Below are 18,668 nucleotides of genomic sequence, written 5' to 3'. Positions count from 1 at the left end.
AACGGGAGAGCCCCGAGGAAACCCACGCACACGGTCTGAAACGATCATAATCGGTGCGTTGCACAATAAATTAAATAAATGTAGGAACGTGTGATAATCACACCTCAATAAATAATGAGATATAAAAGGTTCTGATATCTCAGTTACGTGTCATCGTACTTCAACATCTTTCTTTTTATTATTATTATTATTAGACTGTCTCGAAACTTCTGTGCTCTTCTTCCGCGTGTATTATTCTGTTACATTGCTTAAACTATAACATGATGAGGGGATTTTCAGTCTAAAAAATCCCATAACTCGAATAAAATACTTTTCAAAATGAATACCTATACAATTTCATTTTACACTTCCGAGTTCATAATCATCATAGTCAACTATTTTCAGTTCACTGCTGAATGAAGATCTATCCAACTCTTCATAGGAATAATCGATCTTAGGCACATCTTTTCCACGTTACTCCGTATTGCTTCGTGATTTCGTCATACACCTTGTATGAGAACGTTTCTTAGGTCGTAACATGTCTTTTGGTATACAGTCAAGAATTGCTTTTGTCCATCGATCATAATTTCTTCTTGCAATATGTCCAGCTCACTCCCACTTGAGTGCCTCTATTTCCATTTTAATATCCATCATTCCTGTCATGTTTCTGATCTATATGATTCGTTTAACTATGTTTGGTAGTAATTCCTAACATAGAGGATATCTTTCGATGCTTTGTTATAAAGTCTGGAGACGGTGAATGTCTAGTTTTGTTGGTATCCACGTCTCCAATCCATATGTCAAAGCAGGCAGAATACATCAAGGTTCCTACTCGTCCTGGAAATGCTGAAAAACCTGGAAATGTCCTTGAAATTGCATTTGTGTCCTTGAAATTTACAAAATAATTATAATGAAGATTTTAATTGATTGCTACTTTTGTTTGACATTCCTGTTTTTGTGCTGAATATTAATTTGTCATGATCCTGCATGTGTAGGTCGTTGGTGGGCTTTCTTTCTCTCAACAGAATAATTGACTAAAGAGAACTTCTCTCTTCTTCTTTCATCCACTAGTGAACTTCTCTCTTCTTTCATCCACTAGTCTGTCAATTCATTCTTGGATGTCGTCTTCACTAGCACTATCGTCCAGAAACTGTGCTTCGTACGACCACTATCAACCCTGTATAATCAATCTATTATCGCAACAGTACTTACTTTTCAATAAAATTTCATAGGAATGCTATTTGTGACAATTTCATATCCAGGTGAAACTCAATTCCTAATTGTTTGTAAATTTGTTCGGTGCACAATTAAAATGTAATGTAGAAAGAACGAAAATACATGTGCTGGATGTGGGTGGATCGGCTGGCTATAAGGGGAGTTGGGAGGCCACCGGAAAAAGAATCAGCACATTACGTTCCGCTTTGTGTACTTAATTAGTGTGTACAAACACCATGTGCGTGGGTTTTCTTGGGGTTCTCCCGTTTCCTCCCACTTTCTTCATTCCAGCATTTCATTCATCACTCATCATCACCGTCTCCTTTAGCCTAACCGGCATAATCGTGGGACGTAAAACAAAGATTTCATTTCATTTTTAATTATTGTGTATTAATAATGTACTTGCATTAATATTCACTGCATAAGCTACTGTATTTTTCATTTTACTGTTGTGAGTTTTGAACCTACAGTTGCAAGCCTGTTTTGTCTTCCTGTATCGAAATCCTGGAAAATTGGTGATTTGTCCTGGAAATGTCCTGGAATTATTTTTGGGAAAGAGAGTGGGAACCCTGATAGATTCATTAAGAATTTTACAGTTTAGCATTAACTCTTCAATATAAAACTATATCTTCTGGATGCACTCCAGCCTAACTTAAAAATACATCGGTTAATATCTTCTGTCTCAGATAGACGTAAGTATACACTTCTGTTCACTTGTCCTACACTTCCGAGTCACCTACGACAAAAATGCTCCTCTTGAAAAACAGTTACAAAGTGGAAAAGTATTTATCAAATGTTTGTGCACTGAAAATGTGCTCCAATTATACTGGTAATGACCAGTATAATTATGAATTGTAGAAATGTATTTCACATAGGTTAAATATGTTGATTATTTTACTAATATAGATGCATTAACATTCACTCGTTTCTCCTACAAAATCTTCGACAAGTTGCAGAACAAATAAATTACTGATGTCGCAGATGCTGTAGAAATCAGTTTTTATTACGTATTTTCGATCCTTGGGCCCAGGGGAACTAATCAAATTTATTTGATTAGCTAGTCTATTGGAAACTAGAATAAATTTTATATTTTATGTTTAGAACCCTCATTTTCGACACTGTCTTTAGTTGTTTTTTAACTCTTAATTATGTCGTCAGATTCTGTCTAAATTCCTTTTGTCAAATGTTAAACAGGGATTATTGGTTCTTATAAAGAATGCTTGGCAGTGTACACCATAGGATACATGTTTATAGATTAAAAATAAGTATTGACATTGTGGCCGTAATTGAGAAGAAAGCTATTCCTGTTGTGAGTTCCGCAGTTTTGTTTAAACGTTTAAAAGCGTTGATTTTTTTAAATTAGATTATAAAAAAGCTCATTTTAATAATAAGTAAAGAGTTAGATGTTCAAGCTGGAATTTTACATGTCAGAAATGTTGTGAAAGACCCTTACAGATTTTTAGAAATTCAGTATCCTTTGAAATGTTGTCAGATTTTCAATGTAGAGTTTCAAACTTAAGTACGATTGTTTTTACCTCCAGCAGAAGCAGTACTTATTTTAACTTACAAGGAACGATTCAAGAACACTCCCACGATTTGAAAAACACACTACTGTAATTGGTCTATAATAACTGTTTGACGATTTGATTCCTGCAGATGCCTTCAAACGCCTGAGGTGGGCATAGGTTTTCATTTTAAAAGGTGTTTCTATTTGTGTCAAGTGAAAAATCCCCCCATGATGTCGTAAGTATAGTAGCGCATCGGAGTAATACACACCGGAGAAGGAGGTGAGGGAGTTGTTGAAACAGTTTGGGTTGAAAAAATTTAATACAGCTATGTTAATGTAAGATACCTTTGTCTTTTCAGTACTACATATGCATGCTATAGCATCCATTTGTGAGTAAGGTTTCAAATTAATTAACTATGTGTTAAAAGTTTCAAATAGTTTATAGAATTGCCCTACAGATGGCATTAGTGTAAAAGTAAATGAATATCTGTTGCTGTGTGTGGAGCATTGGACTGAAAATTTTGTTAAGTGTAGTAAGCTTAAGTATTCGTTAATTTGAAAAACATCTTTAGAAATCTAAAACAGCTTCTCAGAATAATGTTACTTCAGAAGTAGAGTTACTTTCACACCAGTGCCCTCTGTACAATAAATCTATCATAGCTGAAAACTGCTACACTGTCCAAATAACATTATGCATCTGGATGGACTATACAGTTGTTTTAAAATGATTTGAACGGTTTCAAATAAATAAATAAATATATTGTGCAAACTAATTAAAATTTTACAAGTTTTATCGGTTTGTAATGCAGAAACTCTCAGATACTCACTAAGAGCCATTTTATCACCCTGCATACATCAACTCGGTAATCCAATTCCTTTCAGACCCGTTAGCATGTTTTCATCAACATTTTTCGCTGTAGCACTAATTCTCTCTTGCAGGTCACGGATATCTTGGGATTCTTTGATTTTGATTCTTTACAAATTTTGAACGAAGCTCACGTTGAACACTCATAACATACCGAGCAACGTGAAATTGCAGGGCGCAAAATGCTTTTTTGCAACATGTCATTCTGCCACCTGACGAAAGTATTTCAATACAGTTTTAATCAGTAATGGCATTTTAACGCTCGTGGAATGATGTCTTATCTTTCAAATCATTTTGAAACACGCTGTTTGTGGTAAAAGTAGTGTACCAACATTGCGATCATTGCTCCTTATTTTTTTTATTTTTCAGGGCTATTCAGTCGTTGTGGGGCATTATTTAGAAGCCATATAATATTGTAACGTTTCGTTAGATCAAATTTATAATAAAATCTTAAGTAGAATGACGGCGCAGACAGGTCTTCTTGTTCTAACAAACCCTAACAAAGTAGCTCGTATACTTCAGGCAGTGACAAGGCATGTTCGAAACACACTATATGTGCATCTACTACCAGGCCAAAGTCAACTAGGACCTGCCATTGCTGCAGAAGCTAAAGTGACAGCTAGCTCGAATCAAATGTCTACCATAACTAATATGATATTCGGACTTTACTCACACGCCTCAGTTATATGCCATCACTTAGATGTACGTGTTCTTTTAGCTGGACTAAAGGATCCATTCCTTTCTACGGTGACAACGAAACGAGAGATTGAAGTTGTGTTTTTGGACAGAGTGTATAACATAATGGATGTCGATAATTTTATGGAAACATACGTGCCTAGTAAAACAGATACGTATAAAGTGTTAACTGTGGAAGATGGTGCTAAAGAAAATTCAATGGTTGTACGAAGGTTAAGAAGGTCAGATGACATAGATGAACAAGAATCGAGTGAAAGTCTAGTGGAATTAGATGAAAAATCGTTGTTACCTGCGTGTTTTAATTTGAATAGACATTACGAGTGTAATTTTGCATGTGAATATGTTGCATTAGGAGGAACATTCGACCACCTTCATAATGGACACAAAATATTGCTCTCGGAAGCGTTGTTGCGGTGTACAAAGGAGCTGACAGTGGGAGTAACTGACGGAAATATGAATAAAAGTAAGTAATTAGTAACTTTAGATACCTACTTTTTGAAAATATAGAAGTTACCAAAGAAACATCTAAAATTCGTTGGAGTCGTCGTCTTTTTTTTTTTTTTTTTTTTTCGTACCATAACCTGTAACAGAATACTTTGTACGTGGTTTGTCCAATAAGTACACGAACTGATGTCATAAACACTGTATTTTACAAATTTAGGGTACAACAATCTTATCCCCTTCAAAATACTCCGCATTTGTACTAATACACTTGTCTCACCCCGTATCCATTGTTGGAAACATCCCAGGAAGTCTTCAGAAGTAAGACTCTTCAGGTACCTTGTCATTTCTCGTTTTATCATCATCACGTCCTTCCAGTGCTGCCCCCGCATGACCATTTTACATTCCGGAAACAAAACGAAATCGCAGGGGGTTATGCCTGGTGAGTATAGAGAGTGATCTAGCGTTGCGATCGAATTATGGGTCAGAAACTCGCGCACAATCACTGATGAATGTGCAGACGCATTCCTCGTCGCCCTCACAGAAGCGTTTGATCCACTTGAAAAGAGCTGTTTTGATCAGCCCGTTATTTCCATAAACAGTCCCCAACATTTCATGAATTTCTGAGATTTTTTTCTCAGTTTCACCATAGATTTCATGTGGATTTGTTGTTCCATATGCTCATTAATATCCATCGTCGACACGAACAAAAACAGGACACCACAAAACCAAAGCCACCTCAAGTTGTACGCTCGCCTCGGCAGTCTGGCGATTTCTGCCGCTCCAGCGGGTTCCCTGTCAACAGAGCAGCAAGTGCGCATGTCCTAACTTCAACTCAAAGTCACCCTACGAACTCTGTTGTGTATTTATTGGACAAACTACATATAACGCGAGTTTTGTTCTAACGTAGTTTTAATTATTCATTACCTCCAGAACGAAAGACCACTACCAGATAGGCCTAATACAAAAATATATATACAGGGTGAGTCAAAATAAGTGTTACGAGCCAATATACAATACAGAGGGGCCTAAAAATGATTCAAACACGAGGTTTCCCCCGCCCGTTTTGGTGGGAAGGGGGTGTACGTGAAATTTTCAAATGGGAACATAGGTCGAGTGATACCTCGTTCGAAAGAGCTTGGAAAATTGAACAATTTTTGTAGGAAACAATTTTTTATATGGGCCACCGTTTTCAAGATGGCCCCCAAAAATGGTCCTATGGAGATAAAATTTCCAGTATTTATAAATCAGAAACGGCTGACTAAAAAACGATGAAACAAAAAATGAAAAAGGAAAAAGCCATAGGCAACGTGGAATGCTATTGTTGCGGTGTCCCATCATGGAGCCCCAGGACCAACTTAAAAATTTCGAATGGGAACATAGGTTGAGTGATACCTTGTTTGATAGATCGTGGAAAACCAAACAGTTTATTACTATATTATTACACAAAATTTGTTTTGATTTCGGGCAAGTCTGTTTCAAAATGGCCGCCGAAAATGATTCCTCATTCAGATACGAAGCGCAGTGTTCAAATTGAGTGTTACACGCCAATATCCCGCGAACTATGTATCAAATAGGAAAAGTGTTAAGAGTCAATTTACAATACGTACGGTTTAAAATATGGGTTAAACACAAGGTTCCCCCGCCCCCCAAGTGGAATTTTCAAATGGCAATATAGGGCGAGTGATACCTTCTTTGATAGATAGTAAAATACCAAACAGGTTAGTACAAAATTAGGACCTCGTGTTTACTTTTTTTTTAGTCCTGTCTGTATTGTACATTGACTCTTTAACATATTTCTTATTTGATGCATAGTTCGCTGGTTATTGGCTTGTAACATTCAGTTTGAACACTGCCCTTTGTATCTGAATGGGAAACCATTTTCAGCGGCCATTTTGAAACAGGCTTGCCCGAAATCAAAAGAAGTTTTGTACTAAGCTGTTTAATTTTCCACGATCTATCAAAATTTCAATTTTCCAACGAGGTATCACTTGACCTATATTCCCATTTGAAAATTTCACGTACACCCCCCGCCCCCCAAAATGGGGGCAGGGTGAACCTCGTGTTTGACTTATTTTTGGGCCCCTTTGTATTGTATATTGATTCTTAATATTTTTCTTACTTGATGTATAGTTCGCGAGATATTGGCTTGTAATACTTATTTGCCTCACCCTGTATACAGGGTGGCCCAAAAGTAGGTATAGAGTACCGTACTGATCAGCTAATTGCATTCTATATCATTTCTATTGTTATCCATGTTTCTTTATTATTTATTCTTAGTGTGTTTTTATGTGCATCTTAAGCTCGAAAGAGCCGAAACAAATAAACCCCTGAACTACAGTAGAACGTTATACTTGATCAATGCAGGGATGTATACCTACTTTTAGGCCACCCTGTATAAACAAACTCATATAAACAACAGCACAATATATGTTAATAGATCAATGCTGTGAATCATATAACTAACAACTGAAAATCATAAAAAGCAAAATAAAATTTCCAAAGGTCTGTTATGAAAATACAAAATTTAAATTAATTGAGAACTAAATTAATTGAAAGTATCAATTAACGCAGATGTAAAATTAGATTACTAAAGTCAAAGAAAATTGAAAAAACAAAATTTAATAAGTGAATAATAAGTCAAATGAAATAAACTAAAACAAAGATTAACTAATATAGCAAATAAATAGTAGCGACAACAAAGCAAAGCATAAATGTTAGCGCAACCATAAAAATGTAATTTTGAAAAAAAAAATAGCAAGGAACAAAATAAAATATAAACTTACGTATAAATAATTATAAAATCATTAATAAATCAATGAAACAAGTCACATCTGGTGTAAATAAATAGTCAATATCGAGATTATGTTAAAAGTCAAAACGAGGGTACATCATGTTGAACGTATCAAGTAAATTGTATCCAATCAGAAAAAAGATTATCCAGAAATAAATTTATCAATCAGTATTACGTACGCATACAAAGTCAAGTCCAGAATAAATAAAAATAGTTTCTATTGAGATAAGTCAAAATAGAGATTAATAGAATTTGGCCTGATTCTAGTAAAATTACAAGATCTTGGTTCATGACAATAGTTACCATAAGTAAAAGAAATATACAGAAATTGGATGGAATTAATCTCTCCCGGGTAAAATCATAGAATACTGTCTATATCGAAAAAAGAAATCAGGTAAAAATTCATGTAGAGACCATAAAATAAATGATTTAACCCTAGAACAGTGGTTCTCAAAGTGGGGTCCGCGGGACTTAGCCAGAGGTCCGCAAGGCCTAAAACTTAAAATGTGTTGTAATAAAGTGGAATTCACCGCTGCTATGCAAGAAGTATTTTTAAGATTAAGAAACTGCAGCTGTGGACAGTACGAGTACAAAACAATAATTATTCATCATTTCCAGGGCGGAAGGATTTCATTGACTCTTCAAGTGAAAAACTCTGCTGAAATGCACAAAACACTTGTAGGACACTTGAAAGCATTAGCTGCAAGTTTTCGAGAATATTTCTCTGTACCACAACCTGGTAATGGTTGAATTGAAAATCCCTTCATTAATGTAGAAATCCATGACATACAAGGTATGAATCTCTAACACAGAACAAGAACAACTGTTGAAACTATCCTGCAAAACTTCACAAAAAACGTTTTCAAAGAAGCTTTGGTTGCGTGTGTGCTGTGAGTATGAAGAGTTGTCTGAAAGTGCATTGCAACATTTGATGCCTTTCCCTACTACTTACTTATGTGAGCAGATCTTTTCTGCTCTTTGCAGTATTAAAACCTTAAAGCGAAATCGTCTTAATGTCGAATCAAACAAAGATTGATGATGACAAAACTTATTCCAGATTTCAGTGTAATTATGGGAAAACACAAAGAATTTCATTCCTCACATTAGTGACCCCACATTTGAGAACATTATTTATTAAGTGGATTTTTTTTTTTTTTTTTTTTTTTTTTTTTTTTTTTTTTTTTAAGACAAAGATTTTCAGTCTTGAAAGTTACTGCATTTTCAACTGAAATTTCGTTCACTAGGAAACAATCATGAATCTTTAGAATAAATTACTTATTCAGGGTGTCTATCGGTCACGAAAGTCAAGAAATCAGAAAACGGTCATGAAAGTCATGAAAAGGTCACTAAATTTAGATTTTGGGTCATGATTTTGTTAACTGTACAAATGTAAGTACAGATTGGAAAATTTTGTTCTGTGAAACGTCAAAATTCACCATTAAAAATTCTATGGCCGGCTTTAGACGCTACCAAATCGCAAGCAAAGTACGTTTCTATCGCATGGATGAAAATTCGGCCTAACTCGCACCCAAATTCGCTCTTGAAAATATTAGAAAATTCTATGATTTGGTGAAGAAAAGGTCACGAAAAAGTCACGAAATTTCATTTTGGACTTTTAGTAGATACCCTGTTATTGCATTATTTTTCTTGATCTTTTTCTTGTCAGTGGTAATTCTAATTAATATTTTTTAATACCATGTAAAATTTCAGATAGCATTGCAAGGGGGTCCGCAGATCCCTTTCCAAATGGATATTCGGTCCGCGCTATCGGAAAGTTTGAGAACCACTGCCCTAGAAAGTCCGTGCTCCCATCTGCTACGTGAAGAACTAAAGAGGGGTTACGTAGCTTTCAGAGTATATTTGTTCAGTTTGTGTTAACGTGTTGAATTAAATTTCAAAAAAGAAAATTTTCAAGGAATTATGTTTTTTATTTGTATATATAAAAAAAGAGAGGGTTGAACACAGTGCGTAAAACTGGTTATACAGAGTGGCCCAAAAGTAGGTATACAGACCTGCATCGATCAAGTGTAACATTTTAATTTATTAAGATAATGAATTTATTTGCTTTGGTTTGTTTCGAGCTTAAGATATAAGTGAATATAAATTAAGAACAAATAATGAAGAAACTAAGTCAATTCCTGTATGGATAACAATAACTAAATAATATAAAATGTCAATGACGGATCAGTACGGAACTGTATACCTACTTTTGGGCCTCCCTGTATATTATACCAAATATCTTATAATACTCTGAAGAAAACCAGTATTATAACTAACACTCGACAAGTTCTATGAAAGCCTAAGTGTTTAGATAAAGGAGAAAAGTGACATTTTCAAAAAGTAATACAAGTTTTAGATATAAAATAACGAATTAATGGAATTTTGGGGAAAAGAGATGGATAAAACCTGTAACCAAGAGGGTCAAATCGGCCCGCGCACCATGATTTATTTTTTTACAAAAAAAAAAAAAAAAAAAAAAAAAAAAAACAGTATATTCCAGTTGAAAAAAAAACTAAAATAAAACTTTCATCAAAAGAAACAACAACAGAAAAACAGAGAATCCTGAATCCATATAAACTAAATAAAAACGAAACTTGCGGGCAAAATTTACCCTCCCCTCCTCCTGGTCTTTCTGGTGTTAAGATGGCACAAGCTAAGAAAGTTCCAAGCTTTAATTTAAGTAAAATGGCGCGACACTAAAGAAAATAGTAACTTATGCAGGAACAGGAAACATACGACCTCAAAAAAGTTTTTTTTTCCTTCTTTTTTTAATACCAATAATGAAAGTACGTGGCAATAATGAACTGTGCAGGAGTACAAAATGTACTTATCTAAAAATACAGAAACAGTAGAACACTCCTGATAACAATAATAAAAAAGGAAAATATTGTATATCCTGTGACATAACCTTAAAAAAGGAAAAATATTGTATACCCTGTGACATAACCTTTTATTTCTACAAGCAGAAAACACACATAAATATAACCCAATATGCTCATTAGAACATCAAAACAATGACTTGTGGCTCAGTACTAGAATTATTTTTATGATCATGTCGAAGAATAGTATCGTTTATCCGTATAATTATTCATTTATCTCATAATAACTCACATATTATTATTATATTTGTGTCGTGGCTATTTGTGTAATCTTCTATATATTAAAATGCTAGATTTATATGTTTGTCTCCCAAGAAAAGTCTATTTGTTTGTCTCCAATTTTTTCTACTTGTCTCCAATCTTTTCGACAAGGAAATATCGGAAACCATAAGTGCTAGAAACATGCCGTTTTCGCTGGTCGATTCCAAATTTTCTTTAGATTGTCCAGTTCTAATTGAATATTTAAAAAACATGGCCATTATTTCTTTTTTACATTGTTTAGGAGTACACGGAAAGTGTTGAAATTTTAAAAAGGTAAAACATAATATCTTATTCCAACACTACATAATAGTATATGGGAGTAGTGTATCTCTCAGACGTTTTTTCGTGCCCAAATGATAATGGAAAACGAAGGATAACCATTTCTCCAGTCTAAGATGAATCTTTATTGTTTGGAGTGTTTTGTCCAATAAAGATCATATATCACTGACACTGTAATTAATTGAGTGTTTAATGTATTTGCTTATTACATACTGAATGCAAGAAGAAAGAAAACACTAATCATATAGGAATTAGAGACTCCAACTGGAAGTAGACTGAATCTTGCAAACAGTGCGAGATACTGAAAAAGATAATTGAAAAATCTCCCTTTTGTAATACCTCTTGCCGATTTTTAAAGGAATCGAAAAAATCTCCCCTTTATGATATCCCTTGCTGATTTTTATCAAGACTTCTTTCACTTGTGCCTGTAAAGGGGCATGTACAGATGTTTTGAGAAATGACAAAAAGATTCATACTCATGTGTGAATGATGCGCTGTGTAGAGAGCGCAGGTTCAGCTAGTATAATAATTATACTTATCTAAACTTAACACATGGCACGCTAGCAAAACTTGGCGTAAAACAACAATAAATATTGCCAACATTTGAACCATACCCGGTTCATAGAACAGCAATAAACAAACGTGCGCACATGAAATGGGCTAGCGGCAAGAAAACAAAAAAGCTTGAAGAAATAAGTAACTAAAACAGTCTCATGAAACGACACAAAGCACTGGCAAGGGTACGCAAGGGTATACTTAACTAAACGATAATCAAATAAAATAATGGGCACCAAAGTCAAGAAATAAGCGGGCTGCTCTAATGCAGCAAACAAAGCTTAAAATTCTAGAGTCAAAAAAGAACTCTCGGCAACAACAAAACTAAAAAAAAAAAAGCGGTGCCGAAAACCAAGCCAAATTTAATAAAAGATTGCAAAAGAAGAATAAAAATAACCAAAAATTTATAGTCAGGAATAAATTCTTTCTTGTCCTAATTACCAAACTAATAAAAATAATGACAAAAGAAAACGTCTAAATTATCAGTATACAAACTTCTGACTAAAAGAGTCATATGGAGACGCATACAAATTAATAAGGTAATCCAACTGAGAGGGAGAAGAAGAAAAAAAAAAAGAATAATAATAATAATAATAATAATAAGACATAATGTTACTGTATGCATGTTAATTAAAACGGAAGTCTAAAAGCACACATATAGTATGAAACAGAGAACGGAAATGCTGATGCATCATCCTCAAGGTTACCAGACTGGTAACAAGAGTAACGTTAACTGAGAATTTGATTCAAAATTAAACTGGTATAATCACATTGAAATCACGGCAGCTAGTGTAACAAAGGGTATATACATGTTGAGAAAATTAAGAAGTTGCGTTAGTTTGAAAATCTTAAGAATTGTTTACTTTGCCCAAATCCACAGCTTTCTATCATATGGTACTATTCTTTGGGGTGGATCTAGTAACATTTATAAGCTTTTAAAGCTGCAAAAGAAAGCTGTCAGATTGTTATGTAGTCTTCCTTCTCGTAGTCACTGCAAACCTAGTTTCAAGCTACTCAAAATAATGACTCTTCCTGCTATTTTTGTTTTTCAATGTTTAATGTATGTAAAAGAGAATAGAGATAACTTCCCTGAACATTCCAGGTATCATTCATATAACACAAGATACAAAGATAATATAATGGCAGTGTATTACAATTATACCAAAACACAAAAGAGTTTTATTGGCACGTCCGCAAAATTATTCAACTCTCTCCCAAAAGCCGAAGTGGGTACTTTTAAAAGTAAACTCAAATCACTCTTATTAGATAATCCAATATATGATATAGAAGAGTTTTACGAAATTACAAAGCAATTAAAGTGAATAATTGAAGAACTATGAGAGAAATAAATAGACATGCATAGTACGAGTAGTTATCTATTGTATTGTGTAGTGATCGTTATTCTTTGTATTGGAATTACAATTGATATGTATTACAGTTATATCTTTATATATTTTTTTTCTTTCTTTTCTGTATCCATATTTGTAAATATTATGTATCCATTTTTTTTTCCTTTTGTAAATATTGTATATGCATTTTAATCTGTAACTTTAAGATCTGACGATTGTAATGCTTTAGATGTCCTCTGAAGTTTCTGCAATAAAGACGATATGAATATGAATACGAATATGAATACAAGTCAAAGTACAACACTGATCTAAGACAACATGAGTGAGAGTGAACAGACTTTGATCCTTGAGAGAAAAGCCGATTGAAATTACACCGAACAATTAAATCCTAACAGTAATAAAAATTATTCCTTCTTAAGAGAAAAAAGGAAAACACACAAGAATAGCACTAATTATTGATATTGACAATAAACAAAATTAAACTATAAATATTAAATATAAAATTCAAACGCAATAACACCACCAATAAATATTAATAATAATATTCATGAGAGTACGAGGGTAGCACGAAAAGTAAATGGGTCCAATAACATAATGACGACGAAATAAAATAACTCAAATGACAGAAAACCATATACGTAATAAAAACTAAAACTACTTAAATAAGCGAATAAGATACTAAAAATAAATTATACACCCAAATTAAACAACAGTAAACACAACGATTCTAAATTAAACTTAATAAAGGCAATCCCTTCTCAAAGTTTGGCGAACAGCCAAGAATTTCGCTGCCTAAACAGTTCACCAAAAGCAGATAAATCCAACAAAACATTGCCGTGTGAAATCACAAAAGGAGCTTGCTTATTAAACCTGGTTAATGGCTGAATCAAGTCTGCAATTTGAATAGCTGGGCTGCATTTCAAACGTTTTATGAACTTTTGTAATCGACGATCAACTTCTCTTTGGTCCACAATTAGCCCTAAATATGGCAGATAGTTAGGTTCTGATGACATCATTTCGGTACATCTGTGTTGAAGTTACGCGTGAACATAGACACAACGTATACATAAACAGCTCAAATTGAGAACCCCCTCCTTTTCTGTAAGTCAGTTAAAACCCATCTCATCCCAAATGCTAACTGAGTTCAAAAATTCATTTTGAGCTGTTTAAACCGTTTTCTCACTTTGGCCATTTTATGAATTCAAAATAGGAGTTTAAAATATAGCATTATAGAAAGTACCCCTCCTTCGCCGTTGGAAGCGAAACGCTGAGGCACGTTAGAACTTATTTTTAATAAAAAGTGTATATTCGAGTTTCATCTGCCTAACTTGAGAAGTTCGTGAAGTATTCTTCTCTTGGCATAAATTTTTGAACTCCTCACACCCACCCATCCACATTTTAATGGAAGTAAAATTATAAAAACCCAGCTCGAAGTAGGTACTAACTATATCCAAAAATTCATGTCAAGCGGTTGGCCCGTTTTCGCGTTATGCGATACAAGCAAAATCATTTCCATTTTTACTTATGTGTTTGTAATATATGAATCAACTGCTCGGAAACAAAAAAAGCTGGTACCGGTAGTTAAGAAAAGGCATTAAAAAGCGAAAAGTTTCGTTACATTCTCAAACAACTTTTTTTTTCTAATACCTGGTAATGAAGAGATGAAAGTTCGATTATTATTTGTGTGAAAGATAATCTGATTGGTTTTGAATCTATAAAAGCGTTCCACTCTAATTGACTAATGCATATAAAAACTGTTGATGATAGCATTGTCGTAACAGGTAGACATTTCTGAACGTGCCTGATACATACAGAAAACATGGTAATGATATTCTGTTTTCTTGACTTAATCTATATAAACATGTCACAACTGTAGCTGATTTATATTGCTAGTATTATACGCAGTGGAATGTCTACCATTCAAAGAAAGAAAAAAAGTTTTAACCTACACTTTCATAGTAAAATAGTAATTCTAATTACATCTATGCATTAGTATTTTACGAAGAACATTTAAACAGTGCTGCTCTTCCACCTTGTGTACTAAGCAAATTGATAACAGTAAGACGTATAGAGTATGTAGTGATGTGTATTTCATATGTGCCATTTACTGCATGTGTAAATATAGTATACAACAATGTAGATGATGTGTTAACACATGTGTAATTTCTTTCATCCTGGATTGTTTTCGTTAGTGTACCTCTTCGTGCCCAGGTAACCAACGCATATTAATTGTTCTAAAAATGTCGCTTACGAACTACATAGCACTATTCTGCAAGTCAAAATAAAGCGAAAAATATATGCAGTTGTATACCTCTCAGGTCCTCGTCTGAAGACGAGAATTGCACTATGTGGCAACGTCGCAGGTGAAGAACCATAGAGTAGAACTACCAATGCATTAAATAGTTACAAAGATTCTTTCCAAGTGGCAGTTAAAGTCGGATAGACGTTAACATTACAATCGATGTAACGCTTGATGGATTCGTAGAGTAATATTAGTGGTTCCAAGTTCCCACATGTTTTTTTCAGTAGCTGCTGAAGGAGGCACCAGAGAATATACCGTTGTTTTTGCTTTATTTTGGCTTGTAGAATAGCACTCGGTTGTTCGTGGGCGCTATTCTAGAACACCCGATATGCTGTCTATGCGTGTAGCGACGACTTCAATCCTCGTACTAGCCTCGGATACAATCTCTAGTATGGTACGGATCTCACCTAAAATCAGTAGATCCCTTCTTATATAGTCTTGGTACTGAAAAGAGCCGTTAAAACTCAGTCAGTAACCTTTAGTGTTAATGGTGGAATTCACTATAATTCAACGATTTAGCTAAACAAAGTATTGTAGTATTGTACACAAGGCAAAAGAGCTGTATTCTTGACTTGTTTAGTCATAATATAGCTATTCAAGCGCTTGATAGGTATTAATAACTAGGATATAAGCGTTTCTTGAATTTTGTTAGATATTTATTACTGCTATTAATATTATCCGAAATTTCCAGACAAAAAGCTTCGAGAATTGATAGCTCCGTGCACGGAACGTATAGAGACCGTAAGAAGCTTTTTGGAAGATGTAGATCCTACTGTTGATCACAACGTTGTCCCGATCTATGATCCATTAGGACCAACAAAGGATGATCCACGGTTGCAGGTAATTCATTGAAATTCATTTATAAATACTTACCGTGTAATCTCAATATCTCTCTCTCTCTCTCTCTCTCTCTCTCTCTCTCTCTCTCTCTCTCTCTCTCTCTCTCTCGCTCTCTCGCTCTCTCCCTCTCTCGCTCTCTCCCTCTCTCTCTCTCTCTCGCTCTCGCGCTCTCTCCCCTTTTTTTTAATAGTACGCAGTAGGATCTTTCGTTTAAACACTTCATCAGATAGAAATGGGAAGAAATAGGAAAAAATTAAAGAATAAAACATGAAATCCACCTGGGAGCATGGTAGCTCAGTGGTAGAGCGCTTACCTTTGGTTTGTGTGGAGTTCTCGGTTCGATCCCCGGCCAGGTAAGTTTGTGGTGGAAAACATCGTGTCCGTGGGTTTTCTTGGGGTACTTTCGTTTACTCCCACATTTTATTCCATCAATACTTCCATCGTTATTTACTTATCGTAATCATCGTCTCCCTTCTCCTAACAGGCATAAACGTGGAACGTTAAACTCAAAAGAAAGATGGAGTCCATGTGGATGCTTCACAACTTTCTCTATGTTCTTTAACTCTTTTGAGGCAGGTGTGGCATATAAACACATGAATTCCTAACAGCCGTTCCTGAAAGGTTAATTTTCCTTTTCTCCGTACTTCTTCCTATCTAATAAAACATTTTAGTGAAAGTCACAGGACAGTCATTTATCTCGCCAGTGTATGACGTAGCAGCTTTTACGATCTGAGGTAACAGAAAGAAAGCAGAAAAGGGAAAGGAACGAAATAAAACAAGTAAATAACTAAATTTGTCATTATAATGTCTCACAGTTATGCCATGTAGGGTGAAGCAGACGATAATGATGAGAATGAAAAAAAAGCGGGAGGAAACTGAAGAATTTCAAGAAAACCCACGCCAATAGCGTTTGTCCACCACAAAGCACACTTGACACGAGCTGCAGTCAAAACAAGGGCCCCGCGCACTAGAGATGAACGCTCTAGAACTGAGACACCGCGACTCGAAATAGAACAAGTGTTAGGAGTGTTCAAATACTCATAATTTCACGAGTAGTGTATCTGCAAAACCATTGATTACTCCTGAATTTGCTGTTCACCACTGGCTTTTATCAACGCTAAGTTTGCTACCTTCTGTTTGCTCTGTGTGAGGAGTTTACTCAGACCCCAAGGAGCTAACTGTGACTCACGGACCATTCAGTTGAAAATATGTTCGTAGTGTGTACTGACTTAAAGTGTACTTTTTTAGTGTATGTGTTTATTTTTCAGTACTTTTCGGCATGGGTGCCTATCGACCCCTAGGTTTGGACGCAATTCCCTTCCAAATTTACCATTGTGCTTCCCCTTCCCTAAATTTATAATTCGTTAGTTTCATTGTACAATTTTTCAATTAAAATCACCCCCCTCTCCAAGTAATCTCATACCTACAACTGCGCCCTAAAACCCACCTGTGGGACTCTTACTTTTCGTTCATTTATTTTCTATCCCGCTTTGGGATTGTTGAAATACAAGTTTGAGTAACTTGAGCACTAAGGAGCATATATTAATGTTCTGCAGTGACCGATAGTTATTCAGGGAATATGATACGGTCCCACTAAGGATTATAACCTGCTATCTTAGAATCACTAGACCCAGTAAGCCAATATCAATGCATAAAGTATCTAATTCTCGTTACAATTATTTAATAGCTCACACCAGAACTACATCTGCTATAGCATACAAATATCTCAAAAGTAGCATCATGCAGGTCCATTACTATAAACGACCAGTTATTTCAAACACATGTACATCCACAGTCCTTCAATTCTTGTTTACGCGAAAAACATCTCAGAATCTACTCCCTTAGTGGCTCATCTTATACAGAGTATGTGACCAATTCTCAAACCATTTAGCCCTCGCCATAATACTATCTTTATTCAACAGAGACATAGTTATCAAAGTAATGGAAAAATCTCATCACTTGATTAATACAACGTTGTACCTCCTTTAGCCTGTATGATATGAAGGTAACCAAGAAAGTTTCGTCGCTTTTTCAACCATCACCTTCGAACATCAATATGTCACCTAAGACATACCTGGAAGATCAAAAATAGTCTCCATCAGCATCAATAACCTTCTGCCAACGTTTTGGAAGCCTGTGGATTCCATTGCGGTGGAACTTGATGGGCCGTGGAGTGAAGAAGGTACAAGGTATCCAAAAAAGTTTTTGCCGAATTCAGAGTCCGCACAGAGTCTACGTTGGAGCACAAAATACTCACGGTTACGTCTCGAAGTAATCGCCATCTGTGTCCAGCACCTTCTGCCAACGTTCCTGCAATTGTACAATGCCATGGTGATAAAAGTCAGCGGTCTTGGAAGCAAAGAAGTCCAAGCGATCCGCAGGTCTCTCTCATTTTCAAATTGTCTCCCACGAAGGTAATTGTCCCGGGAATGAAACAGGTGGTAATCTGTAGGGTAAAGGTCAAAGGAATATGGTGGATGACACAGAGTTTCCCAACCAAGTAGCAGAATGGTTTCCCGCGTCCTTTTTGCCACGTGTGGTTTTGCATTATCGTGAAGGACCAGCACACCTTTGCGATTAAGCAATGCCGGCTCCTTTTCCTGCAATACACGGTGCACTCGTTGCAACTGCTGGGAGTAGATATCCGCATTGATGGTTTGGCCTGGTGGTAGGAGCTCATAATGAATCACATGGCGATAATTCCAC

The 18,668-nt window shown here is 35.3% G+C and overlaps 1 protein-coding gene across 4 annotated transcripts in view; it reads left to right on the top strand.

Moving 5' to 3' along the window:
• The window catches only part of Ppat-Dpck (Bifunctional Phosphopantetheine adenylyltransferase - Dephospho-CoA kinase), a 220,825-nt gene that overhangs the window by 152,878 nt on the left and 49,279 nt on the right, over positions 1 to 18,668 (top strand). For all 4 annotated transcript variants that reach the window (XM_081740329.1, XM_081740327.1, XM_081740328.1 and 1 more), the window contains 2 exons: positions 3,936 to 4,725; positions 15,814 to 15,962. In XM_081740329.1, the coding sequence (XP_081596455.1) occupies positions 4,026 to 4,725; positions 15,814 to 15,962 (849 nt within the window). In that variant the 5' untranslated portion in view covers positions 3,936 to 4,025. The remainder of the gene's footprint in view (positions 1 to 3,935; positions 4,726 to 15,813; positions 15,963 to 18,668) is intronic.

This window comes from Thermobia domestica, chromosome 15, assembly GCF_964235325.1.
Source record: "Thermobia domestica chromosome 15, izTheDome1.hap1.1, whole genome shotgun sequence".
Classification (NCBI taxonomy): domain Eukaryota; kingdom Metazoa; phylum Arthropoda; class Insecta; order Zygentoma; family Lepismatidae; genus Thermobia; species Thermobia domestica.
The sequence above is the reverse complement of the archived record's forward strand: the minus strand, read 5'-3'. Positions and strand labels throughout refer to the sequence as shown.